Below are 18046 nucleotides of genomic sequence, written 5' to 3' on the forward strand. Positions count from 1 at the left end.
CTGTACAGAGATAAACATCCACCATGACTTCATGTAGAGACAAAAGCCTACCACCACGTCTGGTTCAGAGGCAAAACCTACCACTTACTGCATAGAGATAAAGACCCATTCCCAACTTCCTGCATAAAGACAAAGACCAATCACAACTTCCTGCATAGAGATAAAGACCCACCCTCACTTTCTGTACAGAGACAGACTCACTCCCACTTTCTGTACAGAGAAAAAGACCCACATCCACTTCTTGTACAAAGACAGATTGCCCCCACTTCCTGTACGTAGACAAAGATCAACCCCACTTCCTGTACATAGACAAAGATCCACCCCCATTCCTGTACATAGATATTCACCCTAATCTACTGTACGGTGACAAAGACCCACCACCACTTCTTGTACAGAGATAAAGACCAACCATCAATTCCTGTCAAGTGACAAAGACCCAACGCCATTTCCTGTCAAGAGACTTCCCCCTGCAGAATTTTTTATTTCTTAGCCTTTTTTCAAAGAATATGAATGATAACACCAAAACTTTTTCTCCACTCATGGTTAGTGGTTGGGTGAAGCCATGTATTGTTAACTTTTCTCTTTTAAAATAATGACAACCCAAAATATCCACATGACCCTGATCAAAAGTTCACATACCCCATTTCTTAATACCATGCATTGCCCCCTCTAAAATAATGACAGCTTGAAGTCTTTTGTGGTACTTGTGGATGAGGTTCTTTATTTTCTCACATGGTAAAGCTGCCCACTCTTCTTGGCAAAAAGTCTCCAATTCCTGTAAATTCCTGAGCTGTCTAGCATGAACTGAGTGCTTGAGATCTCCCCAGAGTGGCTCAATGATATTGAGGTTAGGAGTCTGAGATGGCCACTCCAGAACCTTCACTTTGTTCTGCTGTAACCAATGACAGGCCGACTTAGCCTTATGTTTTGGATCATTATCATATTGTCATATTGAAACTTCCAAGTACATCCCATGGGCAGCTTCCAGGCAGATGATTGCAAATTTGCCTCCAGTATTTGCTGATAACTTGCTGCATTCATCTTTCCTTCAACTTTGACCAAGTTTCATGTGCCTTTGTAGCTCACACATCCCCAAAACATCAGCTATCCACCTCGGTGCTTTACAGTAGGAATGGTGTTCCTTTCATCATAGGCCTAGTTGACCTCTCTCCAAATGTGACGTTTATGGTTGTGACCAAAAAGTTCCATTTTGGTCTCATCATTCCAAATTACCTTTTCCAGAAGTTTTGAGGCTTGTCTCTGTGCTGTTTTGCATATTGTAGGCAAGATACTTTGTGGCATTTGCGTAGTAAAGGCTTTCTTCTGGTGACTCGACCATGCAGCCCATTTTTCTTCACGTGCTTCCTTATTGTGCATCTTAAAACAGCCACACCTCTAGTTTTCAGAGAGTCCTCTATTTCAGCTGATGTAATTTGTGGGGTTTTCTGTGCATCCCAAACAATTTTCCTGGCACTCGTAGATGAAGTTTTGGTTGGTCTACCTGACCGTGGTTTTGTTTTTACAGAGCAACTGATTTTCCATTTGTTAATCACAGTTTGAATGCTGCTGACTGGCACTATCAATTCCTTGGATATCTTTTTGTATCTCTTTCCTGTTTTATACAGTTCATCTACCATTTCCCGTAGATCTGTTGACAATTGTTTTGCTTTCCCCATGATTCACAATCCAGAAACATCAGTGGCTGGATGAAAGCTGCAAGAGTCTGTCTGGATCCCAGAAACTCACTCAGCTTTTATGCACACACACTGAGTACAAGCAAACAGGTCATAGGTGAGGATCTTACCTTTAGTAGCCAGTCAAACCCATTTGTGTCAACTTCTGTGGATGTTATCAGGCCAAAATTACCAGGATATGTGAACTTTTGATCACGGACATTTGGTTGCTTTGGGTTGTCATTATGATTTAAAAAGAGAAAACACAGTAGTTTAACAATAAATGGCTTCACCAAACCAGTAACCATGAGTGGAGAAAAAGTTTTGGTGTTATCATTCACATTCTCTGAAAAAAGGCCAAGAAAGCAAAAAATCTGCTGGGGTATGTACACTTTTGAGCACACCTGTATATGAAGATCTAAGGATTTGAAGGAAGAAAAATCTTGTGTATATTTTATCTTTAAATGTATTATAAACAGCAAATGTAATAAAAAGTGCAAATAGATATCAAATATGTAAACACCCTAAGGCTGCCGTCACACTAGCAGTATTTAGTCAGTATTTTACATCAGTATTTGTAAGCCAAAACCAGGAGTGGAACAATTAGAGGAAAAGTCTAATAGAAACATATGCACCACTTTTGCATTTATCACCCACTCCTGGTTTTGGCTTACAGATACTGATGTAAAATACTGACCAAATACTGCTAGTGTGACGGCAGCCTCACAAGATGACAGCAAATTAACTCTAAAGCCACAGGATTCGTACAAATCTCAGCAAGAAATTTGCTGGCTTCATCCAGTTTAAATAACAAAATAGTCTCATCACGCAGCATGATTGCCAGAGATGCTCCTGATATGCATTTTCAGAGAGAAAGATAAAAAGGCTTATAATTACACATATAATATAATTACACTGTGACTGGTTCCTACACTTCCTTCATTTACGGCCTATCGTGTCATTTCTGATACTGCTGTAGACCAAAGCCAGTATGTGGCATATCGGATAGATAACAGGGCCCGCAGGACTGAGATTCCCATTCTCCAGGATGACTCTTGCGAGCTTGCTATTATCATGTCAAGGAAGTGGCTAACTAGGTCTCCACCACAAGTTTGCTACCCATGGGCCAACATACACCTGGATCTGAACCTGATGGACCTAGATTGGCAATTATGCCAAGAGTCAAAAACAGTCTTGACGCACTTGTAGTTTGAAATAGATTCACCAAATTACTGAGGAGGTTTTATAATTTACTCTCAGTAGAGTGATAGGAAAGATGGAATAGAACATGATTCTGGTGTCATATTTTACAAGATCCTGCCCCTGACATAATCACCTTAGCTCCTCCTACAGAATAAAGACAAATAGTAATGCCTATAGTACCTCCCTCACTGTAGTGCCCATATGGGTAGCCTCAGAGTGATCCCCAAGGTATGAACCTCAAAATAATCCCTACAATAACAAAATCTTTGCACTGCAGAGTGTAAGATGGATAATAAAGCATAACACGTGTTCCATGCAACCCCTTTTATGCTGTGATAGTTACATTTTGTCCTTTCTTTTGGATTCCTATGAGAGTTGGTCCACTGTATTGCTGATCGTGCTTCATGACAAAGTAGAAGTCTTAGTGCATAACTTATTGTCAAACTTGTTAAAATATTGGCATTTTGCTACAAAGGATGCCGCCTTAGGTGAGGATCTCATTTTACCTAAAGAATATTACCTTTATGGTTCCCTCAGGCTCCTTATAGGCATTGTACCTTCTGCACAGGGCATACTTCCTTTTTAAAATTCAGTATTACAGAGTACAGGAAGCAGAAAAGGATTTCCTTAAAGGGTAATCCAATTCTCAAAATGTGTTCCATATTTAAAGTCCTAATTTTGAGATCCTTATTATCCAAAAAATATAGCTCCCGAAACCTCAATCAGCATAAACAAAAATTAAGAGATGATGATGAAGATGATGATGATAATACTATGCGGTGCTCCATTGCACCCCATGAGGTTGGGAGTAGCAATGACACCCAATGGTTTTTCTCTTGTACAAGAGATACATAACATCCCCATTTTTTGTACATCCCAAAGTTTATCTAATTATTAATTATGCACAGCTTTAATCAAAGTGTCAGCCCAAATGAATATGTTCTTACAACAATTAATTCCAGATGGATACAGCTAAATATAACTTCATTTAAAAAGCAAAATTAATTTTTAGCATTTAGAAATGACACCCGCACAGCGCAGAGAACTTGGCAGAGTTCTATATTATTGTAGATAACAATCATTCATTCTTTTATGATCTTAGTTTTAATTTTACAGCTGTGGTAACCTTCAAATGGAGGGGGGTTAAAGAAATGGACTTAAAATATTTTTTTTTTGCTACCCAAATTTATAAATTTAATGCTAAAAATTATTGTTGCAATTGGGTTAATTATTTTGCACGGCTTGTGTTTTACAGGCTCTTTGCTTTCCAATATTTCAACTTTATTTTTCCCGGCTTGTGATTGGTCAGGGCGGCCATGTTGCCGGGACGCGGACCAATCACAGCAAGCCGTGACGAAATTACGTCACGGCTTGCTGTGATTGGTCCGCGTCCCGGCAACATGGCCGCCATTAACCAATCACAAGCCGTGACGTCACGGGAGGCTGGACACGCGCGTATTTTAAAAAGCGCGCGTGTCCAGCCTCCAGTGACGTCCCGGCTTGTGATTGGTTAATGGCGGCCATGTTGCCGGGACGTCACTGGAGGCTGGACACGCGCGCTTTTCAAAATACGCGCATGTCCAGCCTCCCGTGACGTCCCGGCTTGTGATTGGTTAATGGCGGCCATGTTGCCGGGACGTCACTGGAGGCTGGACACGCGCGCTTTTCAAAATACGCGCATGTCCAGCCTCCCGTGACGTCACGGCTTGTGATTGGTTAATGGCGGCCATGTTGCCGGGACGCGGACCAATCACAGCAAGCCGTGACGTAATTTCGTCACGGCTTGCTGTGATTGGTCCGCGTCCCGGCAACATGGCCGCCCTGACCAATCACAAGCCAGGACTTCACGTAACCAAGTAAAAGCGCGAAATTTAAACAAACAACGCTGCCGGTTCCCTCGCTGAGGTCCCGGCTGCGTCGTACAGGTGAGTATAGCGATATTTTTTATTTTAATTCTCTTTTTTACACATTATTACATTAATGTTGTTGCGATACCCGATACCCGATACCACAAAAGTATCGGATCTCGGTATCGGAAATTCCGATACAGCAAGTATCGGCCGATACCCGATACTTGCAGTATCGGAATGCTCAACACTACTCACCACCTGTCAGTTAATGTCTTACCACAGTTCAATAAATAATTTTTGTATTGTATCGGATCAGTACTGCCATCCCAGGTTATATAACACAAAATGTGCCTACTTATGCCTAGGTTGTCCGCTAGGCTGTTCCTGCCTATCTGAGGAGGTTGTCACCCTAGTAATATGGGATTTGGCTGTCCTAGTTGTCCCTGAACAATAGGACACAGAAAATAGTCTGATCTAGACAACATTGGTCCAGTCTAAAAATGCATTTCAAGCACACCATGCATAAAAAATTGAATAGCACTTATCGTTTTATAGTTCTGGTCATATTGTAAGTCTCATGACTCAACGGGTTTCCCCATAACAGAATAATCAGGAGGCTCAGTTTTGAAGTTATACTAGATAGAGATTTATGATACTGGACAGTAACATGGCTATCGTGATATACAGTGGGGAAAAAAAGTATTTCGTCAGCTACCAATTGTGCAAGTTTTCACACTTAAAAAGATGAGAGAGGTCTGTAATTGACATCATAGGTAGACCGCAACTATGAGAGTCAAAATGAGGAAACAAATCCGGAAAATCACCTTGTCTGATTTGGCAAGATTTATTTTGCAAATCAAGGTGGAAACAAGTATTTGGTCACCTAAAAACATGCAAGATTACTGGCTCTCACAGGCCTCTAACTTCTTATTTAAGAGGCTCCTCTGTCCTCTACTCATTACCTGTAGTAATGGCGCCTGTTTGAACTTGTTATCAGTATAAAAGACACCTGTCCACAACCTCAAACAGTCACAATCCAAACTCCACTATGGGGAAGACCAAAGAGCTGTCAAAGGATACCAGAAACACAATTGAAGCCCTGCGCAAGGCTGGGAAGCAGGTTGGTGTGATGAAATCAAATATGGGAGCAATAATAAGAAAATGGAAGACATACAAGACCACGGATAATCTCCTTCGATCTGGGGCTCCATGCAAGATCTCAGCCCGTGGGGTCAAAATGATCACAAGCACAGGGAGCATGAATCCCAGAACCACATGGGAGGACCTAGTGAATGACCTGCATAGAGCAGGGACCACCATAACAAAGGCTACCATCAGTAACACAGTACAACACCAGGGACTCAGATCCTGTAGTGCCAGACGTGTCCCCTGCTTAAGCCAGTGCATACCAGGGCCCATCTGAAGTTTGCTAGAGAGAATTTGGATTATCCAGAAGAGCATTGGGATAATGTCATATTTTCTGATGAAACCTAAGTAGAACTGTTCGGTAGAACCAAAACTTGCCGTGTTTGGAGGAGACAGAATGCTGAGTTGCATCCAAAAACACAATACCTACTGTGAAGCATGGGAGTGGCAATATCATGCTTTGGGGCTGTTTCTCTTCAAAGGGACAAGGGCGACTGATCTGTGTAAATGAAAGAATGAATTGGGCCATGTATCATGAGATTTTGAGTGCAAACCTCCTTCCATTAGCAAGGGCATTGAAGATGAAACATGGATGGGTCATTCAGCATGATAATGATCCCAAGCACACCACCTTGGCAATGAAGGAGTGGCTTCATAAGAAGCATATGAAGGTTCTGGTCCAGATCTCAACCCCATAGAAAACCTTTGGTGGGAGTTGAAAGTCCGGGTTGCCTAGCGACAAGCCCAAAACATCACTGCTCTAGAGGAGATCTGCATGGAGGAATGGGCCAACATACCACCAACAGTGTGTGCCAACCTTGTGAAGACTTACAGAAAACGTTTGACCTCTATCATTGCAAACAAAGGATAAATAACAAAATATTGAGATTAACTTTTTTTAATGACCAAATACTTATTTTCCACCATAATTTGCAAAATAAATCTTGCCAAATCAGACAAGGAGATTTTCTGGATTTGTTTTCTTATTTTGACTCTCATAGTTGTAGCCTGCCTGTGATGTCAATTACAGGCCTCTCTCATCTTTTTAAGTGGGAGAACTTGCACAATTGATGGCTGACTAAATACTTTTTTTCCCCACTGTATACCCATGGTGGGAAAACTTTCAAAATCGTCAGTGTATCAAATACTTATTTTCCCCACTGTATATGTATAAACGTACACACATGTATTTACACACACTATACATACACATTTATATGCTCACTGCACATACACATAATTATACACATGCACTGCTCATACAGATGTATATACACACACACAGCACATACATACACAAGTATATAGACACAATGAAAATACATGTGTATTTTCTCAGTGAAAAAAGCAGGAGCTACTTTTAATAGCCCATCTCAGCTAATAAAAGTAGCTCCTGCTTTTTTCACTGAGAGTGGTGTGCTGCCTCCATTATTTGTATTCCTACAATTGAGGTTTGGTCTGTGCCTGGGAGGCTTTGCACCCAATTTTTTTCCTTTTCCTTTCTTTTGCATTTTGTGCTGCTTCTTCTCCCTCTCTCTCTCTTTCTCTATATACACATGCTGCATATACATACACAAGTATATAGACACAATGCAAACACACGTGTGTATATACAGTATATATATATATAAATATAAATATATATAGATATATATATATATATATACAGTACCGACCAAAAGTTTTGACACACCTTCTCATTTAAAGATTTTTCTGTATTTTCCTGACTATGAAAATTGTACATTCACATTGAAGGCATCAAAACTATGAATTAACACATGTGGAATTATACACTTAACAAAAAAGTGTGAAACAACTGAAAATATGTCTTACATTCTAGGTTCTTCAAAGTAGCCACCTTTTGCTTTGATGACTGCTTTGCACACTCTTGGCATTCTCTTGATGAGCTTCAAGAGGTAGTCACCGGGAATAGTTTTCACATCACAGGTGTGCCCTGTCAGGTTTAATAAGTGGGATTTCTTGCATTATAAATGGTGTTGGGACCATCAGTTGTGTTGTGCAGAAGTCTGGTGGAGACACAGCTGATAGTCCTACTGAATAAACTGTTAGAATTTGTATTATGGCAAGAAAAATCAGCTAAGTAAAGAAAAACGAGTGCCCATCATTACTTTAAGAAATGAAGGTCAGTCAGTACAAAAATTTGAGAAAACTTTGAAAGTGTCCCCAAGTGCAGTGGCAAAAACCATCAAGCGCTACAAAGAAACTGGCTCACATGAGGACCGCCCCAGGAAAGGAAGACCAAGAGTCACCTCTGCTTCTGAGGATAAGTTTATCCGAGTCACCAGCCTCAGAAATCGCAGGTTATCAGCAGCTCAGATTAGAGACCAGGTCAATGCCGCACAGAGTTCTAGCAGCAGACACTTCTCTACAACAACTGTTAAAAGGAGACTTTGTGCAGCAGGCCTTCATGGTAAAATAGCTGCTAGGAAACCACTGCTAAGGACAGGCAACAAGCAGAAGAGACTTCTTTGGGCTAAAGAACACAAGGAATGGACATTAGACCAGTGGAAATCTGTGCTTTGGTCTGATGAGTCCAAATTTGAGATCTTTGGATCCAACCACCGTGTCTTTGTGCGAGCAGAAAAGGTGAACGGATGGACTCTACATGCCTGGTTCCCACCGTGAAGCATGGAGTAGGAGGTGTGATAGTGTGGGGGTGCTTTGCTGGTGACACTGTTGGGGATTTATTCAAAATTGAAGGCATACTAAACCAGCATGGCTACCACAGCATCTTGCAGCGGCATGCTATTCCATCCGGTTTGCGTTTAGTTGGACCATCATTTATTTTTCAACAGGACAATGACCCCAAACACACCTCCAGGCTGTGTAAGGGCTATTTGACCAAGGAGAGTGATGGGGTGCTACGCCAGATGACCTGGTCTCCACAGTCACCAGACCTGAACCCAATCGAGATGGTTTGGGGTGAGCTGGACCGCAGAGAGAAGGCAAAAGGGCCAACAAGTCAACATCTCTGGGAACTCCGTTCAAGATTTTTGGAAGACCATTCCCGGTGACTATCTCTTGAAGCTCATCAAGTGAATGCCAAGAGTGTGCAAAGCAGTCATCAAAGCAAAAGGTGGCTACTTTGAAGAACCTAGAATATAAGACATATTTTCAGTTGTTTCACACTTTTTTGTTATGTGTATAATTCCACATGTATTAATTCATAGTTTTGATGCCTTCAGTGTGAATGTACAATTTTCATAGTCATGAAAATACAGAAAAATCTTTAAATGAGAAGGTGAGTCCAAACTTTTGGTCTGTACTGTATATATATATATATATATATATATATATATATATATATATATATATAGTATAAAGTAGGCTTCAAAAAGGTCCATTTTTATTTGGGACCGAAACGTCGCCAATTGTGGATATATATATATATATATATATAAGTATATACACATACATACATACACACTGCACATACATACACATATAAATATATGTATACGTGTATATATGCACACTACACAAACAGTGCATATCAGCCTAGTTCCTCTAGACTCCTAAGACCTTTGGTGACATCATTTTCACATGACTGTGATGTCACCAAAGGTCATTAAGCAGTCTTAACCTCAGAATAGAAATGCTGGGGGCCCATAAGGGAGTGGGGGCCTTGGGCAATTACCCAGCTATCCTCCCACTTACTACTGTCGCTGACTGTAAGAAGAGCCTATTTTTTAATTAGGGCTTCAATTTCAAGTGTACTCCAAACATCCTGTAATATCTTACTTTTGAGGTAGGTCTTATTTTTTGGGGGGAACAGGATACATGCATATATGTAAAAAATGTCACTAAAGGTGGTTAACCCCTTTTAAAGTGACCAACCTGCTAATAGAGAAGTGGGGGAGATCTCATGCGGTAGCCAGCCGCCATACAGCAATTGCCCCCCTACAATGGTTCTGAGGTTTGCCATATAAAGGCTTGGTATTTATTTTACATTTCACACCCTTTTCAGGTTCCTTGAACCAATTCCCAACACACTATCATGCCACCCAGTAACAAAGAGGATGGGACTCCATTTCCAAAGATCTTTATGTAAAAGTTTAGTTTGTTCGGTATTTGTTTGGGTTTTGTGTCAATGGAATAGAGGATATTAATGGGAACTCATCCAGTTTCTTGGATCTAATTCCCTTCACCAGGTTGTTTGCTCTCTACACAGCGATCTGTGTCTTTTGATCCTAAAGTTTGGCCTGATAAAAATGACTTTATACTTGTGGCATTCCCTATGCAAATTAATGTTGAGTGGGCCGATGGGTATAACTTGCACATGTGCGGGCTTCAGCTTGACAGCAGAAGCTCAAGACAGCTCAATGGGGATGATAAAGGGAATGTCATACACCTAATTAAGAGTTTAATGGGCTGAATTGTCCAACTTGCAAAAGGTGGCGAGGATAGACTAAATTCGCTCATTATACTATGACAACTATAATAATTTGTATCAGCTATGACGGCCAATGATAGAGAAATACAGACATGGAAATCTCATTAGAGGGAAAGCAACCTGGTAGCTGAAGTTTAGAACCTGATCATAGTTGCCTTTAAAGGTAAGAATTGCTTGCCTTTTTATTTCTTTTGTGTCTAATGTTTACAGTTAGTGTTCCTCTTAAATATCAGGATAACATTTGAGGGGGCTTTTATGTCAAGCAAGGGATGTAAGCAGAAAAAAGATGACAATCATTTAGGTATCTACAGTGACTACTCCTCCAGACAAACAGTTTCGATAACCTGGAAGAGGTCCTGGTGGAGTCAAAACTGATTGGAAAAGATGTTCTCTATAAATGATAAAATATTAGAATGAAGAGAACATTGGGTCAGTCACGTCTTACCAGTTCTGTTGGAAAGCTTGAAGGAAACCATCTTGTCTGGAATGTTACAGACATTTCGCACTGAGGCGATGCAGCTGTAATTGGCATAATCCTGAGGTCTAAGATTTTTCAGCTTCAGAATTTTCGTTTCACCCTGGAACAAAGATTAAGGAACATGAAACCTGAAACTTCACATTTTGTTCTTCTGCCAAAGTCTAAACTGGGAAATTAAATCGAGAAACGATGTACAATGTAACACACTGTGAGCTGACCCGGATGCATCGCGATTCATCATCATTAATGGACTTACAGTAGACCTGTGAAGAAGACCTTGGTAGACCTTCTACATCCACTGTATAGAGAGAGAATTGAGAAACAGTGAAGGATTCAATGTCTGCAGGTCCAATTTTCACTTCTAATTATCAATTAACCACACCATTAATTATTAAGATAGAATTAATTACAGATCTTGTGAACCTTTAGAGATTCTTTGCATTTAACCAGAAGAAATAAGGTCTATTTCCACCAGTGGAGGCTCAAGATCTTATTGAAGTCAGGTTTATTATCACGCTCAATGGATGCTCTAACTAAGGAACTTGTCAGTGGTCAGGTGATTAATAATTTGGACTTTACCCCACTTGAAATGTTGAAATTATGTCCTGAACTTCATTCAATCAGTGGCCTCAGTGGTCAGCTGACTTGTGGGCAGGATGCCATAATTTCTAGTCCTAATAAAGATTTCCTGATTGGCAAAGTAGTTGAAAATCATAGGAGCTTTACAGAAGAAGTATATAAAGACGTGGCACTTTCTAAGATGTCATTCATAACATGATGAAGCAAAATCTAACTTAAAAAGTTCAATAGTTTATGCCTTATATGAGCCTAAAGTAAATGTGTTATCTGAAATTTACCTATTGTTTAAACCAGATTTTTGTGTTAAATGTATATTTTTTGTAAGTTTTTGACAACTTTTTTACAATATCTTTATTAAAAATAAAAAGTAGAAATGTTGTCATTTTCACAATAGTCACTTGGGCTTTTTTAGACTCCCTGTGGTTTAAGGAAACAAGACATGTACATTAGTAGCAATGAAAATATCCAGTACATTTGTGTTGAAGCATCTGATGAGTATGTGCAAAGGTCACTGTGATGAGAGGAGAAGCAGGATGAGCTGTAATATCACCTATTGTAATTGGTGGGTTCTGTTTAGCCTGTTACTGTAATCCTTCCTCTGATGATAAGGAGCCTGCTGAAAACTCTTCCTGAAAAAACAGTATGAATCTAAAACTGCTACAGTGGCCAGTGTGAAAATTGCAAGATTGCGAATTTCATTGTTTGTTTTATTGAAATAAAGATCTTGATATGGAAAAAATACACATAACACAAAAACCTAATTTAAACAATAGATCATTTTCTGATGACATTTTTCCCTTAAGATGGGAACCTCATCTACCAGTTGAGTTGAGTTTTTATTTCAATGTTTAAAAAGGCACTCCCATCAAAGTTCTTATCCTCTTAATATATTACAGTCACCATATTTTATAGCAATGTGTACTTACAATTGCTCATATTGCCTTTCTACCCAGTTAATTCTTCTATTTTCCATTAGGTCTATGGCATAACATGATTAAAACCAGACTATCTGAATCATTCTAAGCTCTGTGTAGAAAAATAAAGTCTCTTTTCCCTGCATGAGTGATCATTTGAACTACAATTCTACATCACTACAATATCCATGTAAGGGGGTGCAGCTGAGCCAAGGATTGAATAGGGGGTGGTGCGGGCTGTCAGGGACTTCACAGTGTGCAATTGTAATCCTAATGATGACTCATGCAGGGAAAAGAAACATCTTGTTTCTACATAGAACCTAGAAGGATTCAGCTAGTCTGCTTTTAATCATGTTATGTCATACACCTAATGAAAAAGAGAAGAATTAACTTGGCCGAAGGGAAAAATGAGTGATTGTAAGTATACAGTGCAAAATAATATGACTGCAATATATTAAGAGGATACAAACTTTGATGGGAGTGTTTCTTCAAGTTCCAGTACCAGCACTAACTCAGTCATTCCCAGCTAGATTTAGAGGACTAAGAAACAGCTTTGTAGTTTAACACACTATTTACATTGGTAGCAAAGTCATAAAGATGATTCATTTATGGAATTAGTTGTACTAAAGTCTATGTCTCTTCCATTTCTCTTGCAGACATATCCAATTATAACGTCAGTCATTGCCTCATCATCAAGTAATTTATTAAACATTTACATTTTTTTTTGTCCTTTTTTAAATTTTTTTATCTTTATTTTTCCCCTAAAATGCCCTGGGAGATGAAAGAGCATAGAGTTATTTTTTAGCTGTTATGCAGCTTTTGAAATTGTCACATGTCATCTAAGGTAACATAGCAAGCGTCTAGCAAGCTGTCTTTTGCAAACGCTCCAATTCTGGATCCCGCAAAATCAGTTTTCTTAGAAATTGACATCTGGAATGTTTATAAGTTATTTCTGAAATCTTTGCAGCCAGATATCAATTAGCAAGGTCAAAGTACAGTCTAAAAAATGGATGAGTTCTCTATAGGCACATAGAATAGGACACCCCAATATCAGGATGACATTGGCATTATCGTTTCGTTTGTCACCAGGATAGGTGTTATGATCCTAGTGGCAAGGATCGCAGGTCGGACTAGCTAAGTAACTGAACAGACGACTAGCTCTGGGGAGGTGGTAACTAGATTGACCGCAACCTGATCCTATCCGCAAACAACTATAAGTAGCCGTGGAACGTTACCTGAAATCCTAGACGTCTCTTCACGGCCTGAGAAACTGACTATTCCTGGAGGGAAAGAAAGTCCTCTCTTGCCTCAGTGGAATGACCCCAAAGATATAGAATAGCCCCCCACAAATATTAACGGTGAGTTAAGGGGAAAGCACAAACACAGAGATGAAATTAGATTTAGCAAATGAGGCCCGCTAATACTAGATAGCAGAAAATAGGAAGGGAACTGTGCGGTCAATAAAAAAACCCTATTCAAAATATCCACGCAGAGATTGCTCGAGCCCCCGCACCAACTAACGGTGCGGGGGAAGCAACTCCGTACCCCAGAGCTTACCAGCAACAAGAAATCACATATTAGCAAGCTGGACTAGACTCATCATACACAGAAATCATATTGCAGGCAGATGAGCAAAACATATTCAAACAGAACTTAGCTTATCCTGAAGAGGAAGAAAACGAGATAGTCAGGAGTAATCAGAATAGCACTGAATACATTGACAGCCGGCAACAAGTGGAAGTGAAGCAGAGCTAAATAGGAGCCTCCCTGGTGAATAACGAGGCAGCTGATCCAGCCAGACCCGCAGGATAATAAACCAAACCACCAGGGGGAGCCAAAAAACCAAAGTCACACAATACCATCTGTGACCACAAGAGGGAGCCTGAAAACGGAGTTCACAACAGTCAGGATCTATGAGATAATTGGCAAATATCCTATTAGAGATGAAAGAGCTCTGAAGAAGCTATTGGTAAAGATGAGCAAATCGATTTAATGCTAATAAAATTAGTGTCAAATTTGTAAGAATTTGCTGGACTCAAGCATTTGAACAATTTGTGAATCAACATTTCAGAAGATTGCATCAGCCAGAGAAGATGGACATGACTTCACAGGCAGTCAAGAGTGTCCATCACATGGTATAGCAAAGACAGTCAGAAGGGATTATCATAGTCTGTATAAAAGAAGAGGCAGGGAATTCAGCAGCCATTTTATTGAGAATTTGTTTACTGAGTGGACTTCCCAGTTCAGCAGTAAAGGTGGGGTGAGACAGACATAAAACACTGAACAAACATTACAGATACTGTTTATGACATGACAACATTGAAATACAGTTACCATACATTTATTCATAATCATATATTTTGAGGTCACTAATAGTGATGGCCTGACTTGTGGATGTTCGGGTCCATTGGGTTTAGCCAAACGTTTAAAAAAAAGTTTGGCTCACGTACCAGAACGGTATGCGATCTCAAACCTGGGATCCTGAATCCATTCAAATCCGACATTTTCCACACTGTCATCTGTGTGACAGCATGGGAAACATTGGTTCTAATCAGCGGTATGTTCATTACCGAGGGCTAGAGCGCTGTGGTTCCCACGCTGTTATACAGGTGACAGTATGTGAACCAGCAGCTCTGACAGGCAGTAAAAAGATTAACACCGGTGACAGGCGGCAACTAATGAGCACTACTGATAGCTGATAGCAGCGAGAGCAGGCTCCGCTGATGGGAGTATTCACTAGCCGGCGCCTGTGCAATAAATAAAACCAAAAAATGGCATGGGGTTCTGTTATGATCTGGTGACCTTGGAGCCGCATGAAACTTTCTCTGGAGTCGGTGGAACCTGTACTGACCGCAAATCCTGAACTAACACAGCAACTAGAAGTAGCCGTGGGGTGTGCCTAACATACCCTAGACACCTCGACACAGCCGGAGGACTAAATACCCCTATAGATGGAAATCGGAATGCTACCTTGCCTCAGAGCAGACCCCCAAAGGATAGGCAGCCCCCCACGAATAATGACTGTGAGTAGGAGAAGAATAGACACACGCAGGTAGAAAACAGGGTTTAGCAAAAGAGGCCACTCTAGCTAAATAGAAAAGGATAGGACAGATTACTAGGCGGTCAGTATTAAAACCCTTCCAAAAATATCCACAGCAGATAATACAAAAAGTTCCACAATCTAACTAAAGACATGGAATGTATATCTGCCACTCCAGAGAATCCAACAAGACTGAGAAAATACTGACACAATCTAAGCTGGACAAGAAAACACAAAGAATAGCACTGAATTGTGAAGCACATAGCATGTGTGCCACAGGAAAAAAAAACAGACGCTTATCTTTGCTGATTTGGCAGAAAGGCAGGAGGAACCACGCAGAGGTCCAACACCTCCCAACAACAATTGACAACTGGCAAGGACTAATGAATCCTGCATGCCTAAATACCCCAGTCAGAACTGCAATCAGCAGATACACCTGACCAGGACTGCAACCACTAGCGCTGCTATCATGAGGCGACTTGAATACTTTGCCTCAAGCGGCAGAGTATTCCTAAAGACAGGGGGTGGCAGAGCGGCAGTCAGAAGTTAGCACACGTGGTGCCGACTCTCCCTGCAATCACTAGCTGACAGTGCGTGCGGCGTGCCCAGCGGCAGGTGAGGTGACTCACTGTTACCACCCGGCCGGGCTGAGGTGCAGTCAGAAGCGGTGCCCTGTCTCCTGAGTCCTGACCTGCTGGCTGCTGTGCAGTAAGTAACTGTAAAAAACATAATTCGCCACCCCCACATACTAGTGAGTGTGGTTGACTCCTTTGTGAATGAGCTGATAAAGAGCCGGCTCCCTGCTGCTCTGCAGCGTGAGTGAGCGGAGTTTTTTTTTTTTTTTGCTTTCTTGGCTGGTGCTGGCTGCAGCTTATCAGACTGTGATGTGACTTATGTGGGGAGGAGAGAAGTAGCTGTGGACTGTTAACTGTTTGTGAGCACTGGAGAAGTGGTGCAGTCTGCAGACAAGCACATGCACAGGACAGGGTGGATGGGAAAAGAAAGTAAATGCTTCCTATTGGTAACGCTTAAGTGCCCCCAGACTGCAAGCATTAAGGTATGTTTCCACATTCACGAAACGCTGCGTGTTTGACGCTGCGTTAGAGCCGCAGCGTCAAACACGCAGTGTCCAGATGTTACAGCATAATGGAGGGGATTTTCATGAAATCCCGTCTCCACTATGCAGTAAAACACGCAGGCGGCAGACCCACGTAAACTGACATGCGGCGCGTCTTTTAAGAACGCAGCATGTCTGTTTACAATGCGGCGACGCTCCGTCGCCGAGCCGTAAATGTACCATAGACTATCATTAGATGCGATAAAATCACATCTAATGATTAGTCACATGCGTAGTAACTGCGTAAATGCAGCTTACCACGCATGTCTGCCGGCTCACCTGTCCCGCCGCAGGAAGTCCCTCGTCCACTGCAGTTCTCGCGATAACTTATTGTGAGAATTGCCGTGCACGTGACCAGGACTTATCTCCGGTCACTAGTCTGGTTCTCACGGTCAGCTGATCAGCTGATTGTTAGAACGCTGCAGTGTAGGTGATCGCTGGAGAGTTATCTCCGGCGATCATCTACCGTCTCTGCTACATCTCCGGCAATCATCTACCGGCTCTACGCTTTTAAATAGGAATATATTTTACATGTGCGTCAGGTTAGGCGAGTAAAGAGTAAGGCTGGTTTCACACTTGCGTTTTGATCTGCAGCGTTTGAAAAAAAAACCGCAAGTGGTGAAAAAACGCATGTAAACGCGTGCAAACGCTGCGTTTTTTAGACGCATGCGTTTTTACATGCAGTAAAAAGCGCGGCGTTTTGCCGCATTTACATGCGTTTTTTCCTGCGTTTGCGTTTTTGAAACGCATGTTGAGAAGTGTGTGACAACTGCCAATCATCAAAATCAACTAGAAAACCCACTATTAATAGAATTAGCTAGGGTTAGGATCCCTAGGGTTAGGGTTAGGGGTAGGGTTAGGGTTAGTGTTAGAGGTAGGGTTAGGGTTAGTGTTAGGGTTAGGGTTAGGATCCCTTTATCACCTTGATGGTGGGGGGTGGCTTATCAGGGTGTATTCTTGTTTTTTTCTATAAAAACGCATGCGTTTAAAACGCAAGCAAACGCATGTACGCAAAAACACATGCGTTTCCATAGATATCAATGTATTTTTTGACGCAAATCAAACGCAAACGAACGCATGCGTTTCCATGCGTCAAAAAAAGCCTCTGAAAATTACTACATGTTGCATTTCTGCGACAGAACGCATGCAGCAAAATAACGCATGCGTCGTTAAACGCGGCCAAACGCATACAAAAAAAACGCATGCGTTTTTAATGTTAAACATAGGGGAAAAAAACGCATGCGTTTTTTTCGGTACAAACGCTGCAGATCAAAACGTAAGTGTGAAACCAGCCTTAGGGAATGTGCACACGTTGCGGATTCTCTGCGGATCCGCAGCGTTTTTTGCAGTGCAGAAACACTGCAGATCCGCAAGTGATTTACAGTACAATGTAAATCAATGAGAAAAAAAATGCAAATCCGCTGCGGTTTAAAAGAAGTAGCATGCCACTTCTTTTTTGTGAATCTGCAGCGTTTTTGTACCCATTCCATTATAGAAAACAGCAGAGGTAAAAAAACGTAGCAAATCCGCAAGAAAACCGCAGCAAAAACACAAAAAAAATGCTGCGGAACCGCACAAAAAACGTGGCAAATCAAATCCGCAGGTGCGTTTTCTGCCAGTAGAGGCAGAATA

At 41.2% G+C, this 18046-nt stretch overlaps 1 protein-coding gene across 3 annotated transcripts in view; it reads right to left on the reverse strand.

Annotated features, from left to right (window-relative positions):
- Positions 1-18046, reverse strand: part of MDGA2 (MAM domain containing glycosylphosphatidylinositol anchor 2) — a 939656-nt gene that overhangs the window by 414284 nt on the left and 507326 nt on the right. For all 3 annotated transcript variants that reach the window (XM_077267305.1, XM_077267304.1, XM_077267303.1), the window contains exon 5: positions 10732-10864. In XM_077267305.1, the coding sequence (XP_077123420.1) occupies positions 10732-10762 (31 nt within the window). In that variant the 5' untranslated portion in view covers positions 10763-10864. The remainder of the gene's footprint in view (positions 1-10731; positions 10865-18046) is intronic.

The sequence above is a fragment of the Ranitomeya variabilis genome, chromosome 1, assembly GCF_051348905.1.
Source record: "Ranitomeya variabilis isolate aRanVar5 chromosome 1, aRanVar5.hap1, whole genome shotgun sequence".
Lineage (NCBI taxonomy): Eukaryota > Metazoa > Chordata > Amphibia > Anura > Dendrobatidae > Ranitomeya > Ranitomeya variabilis.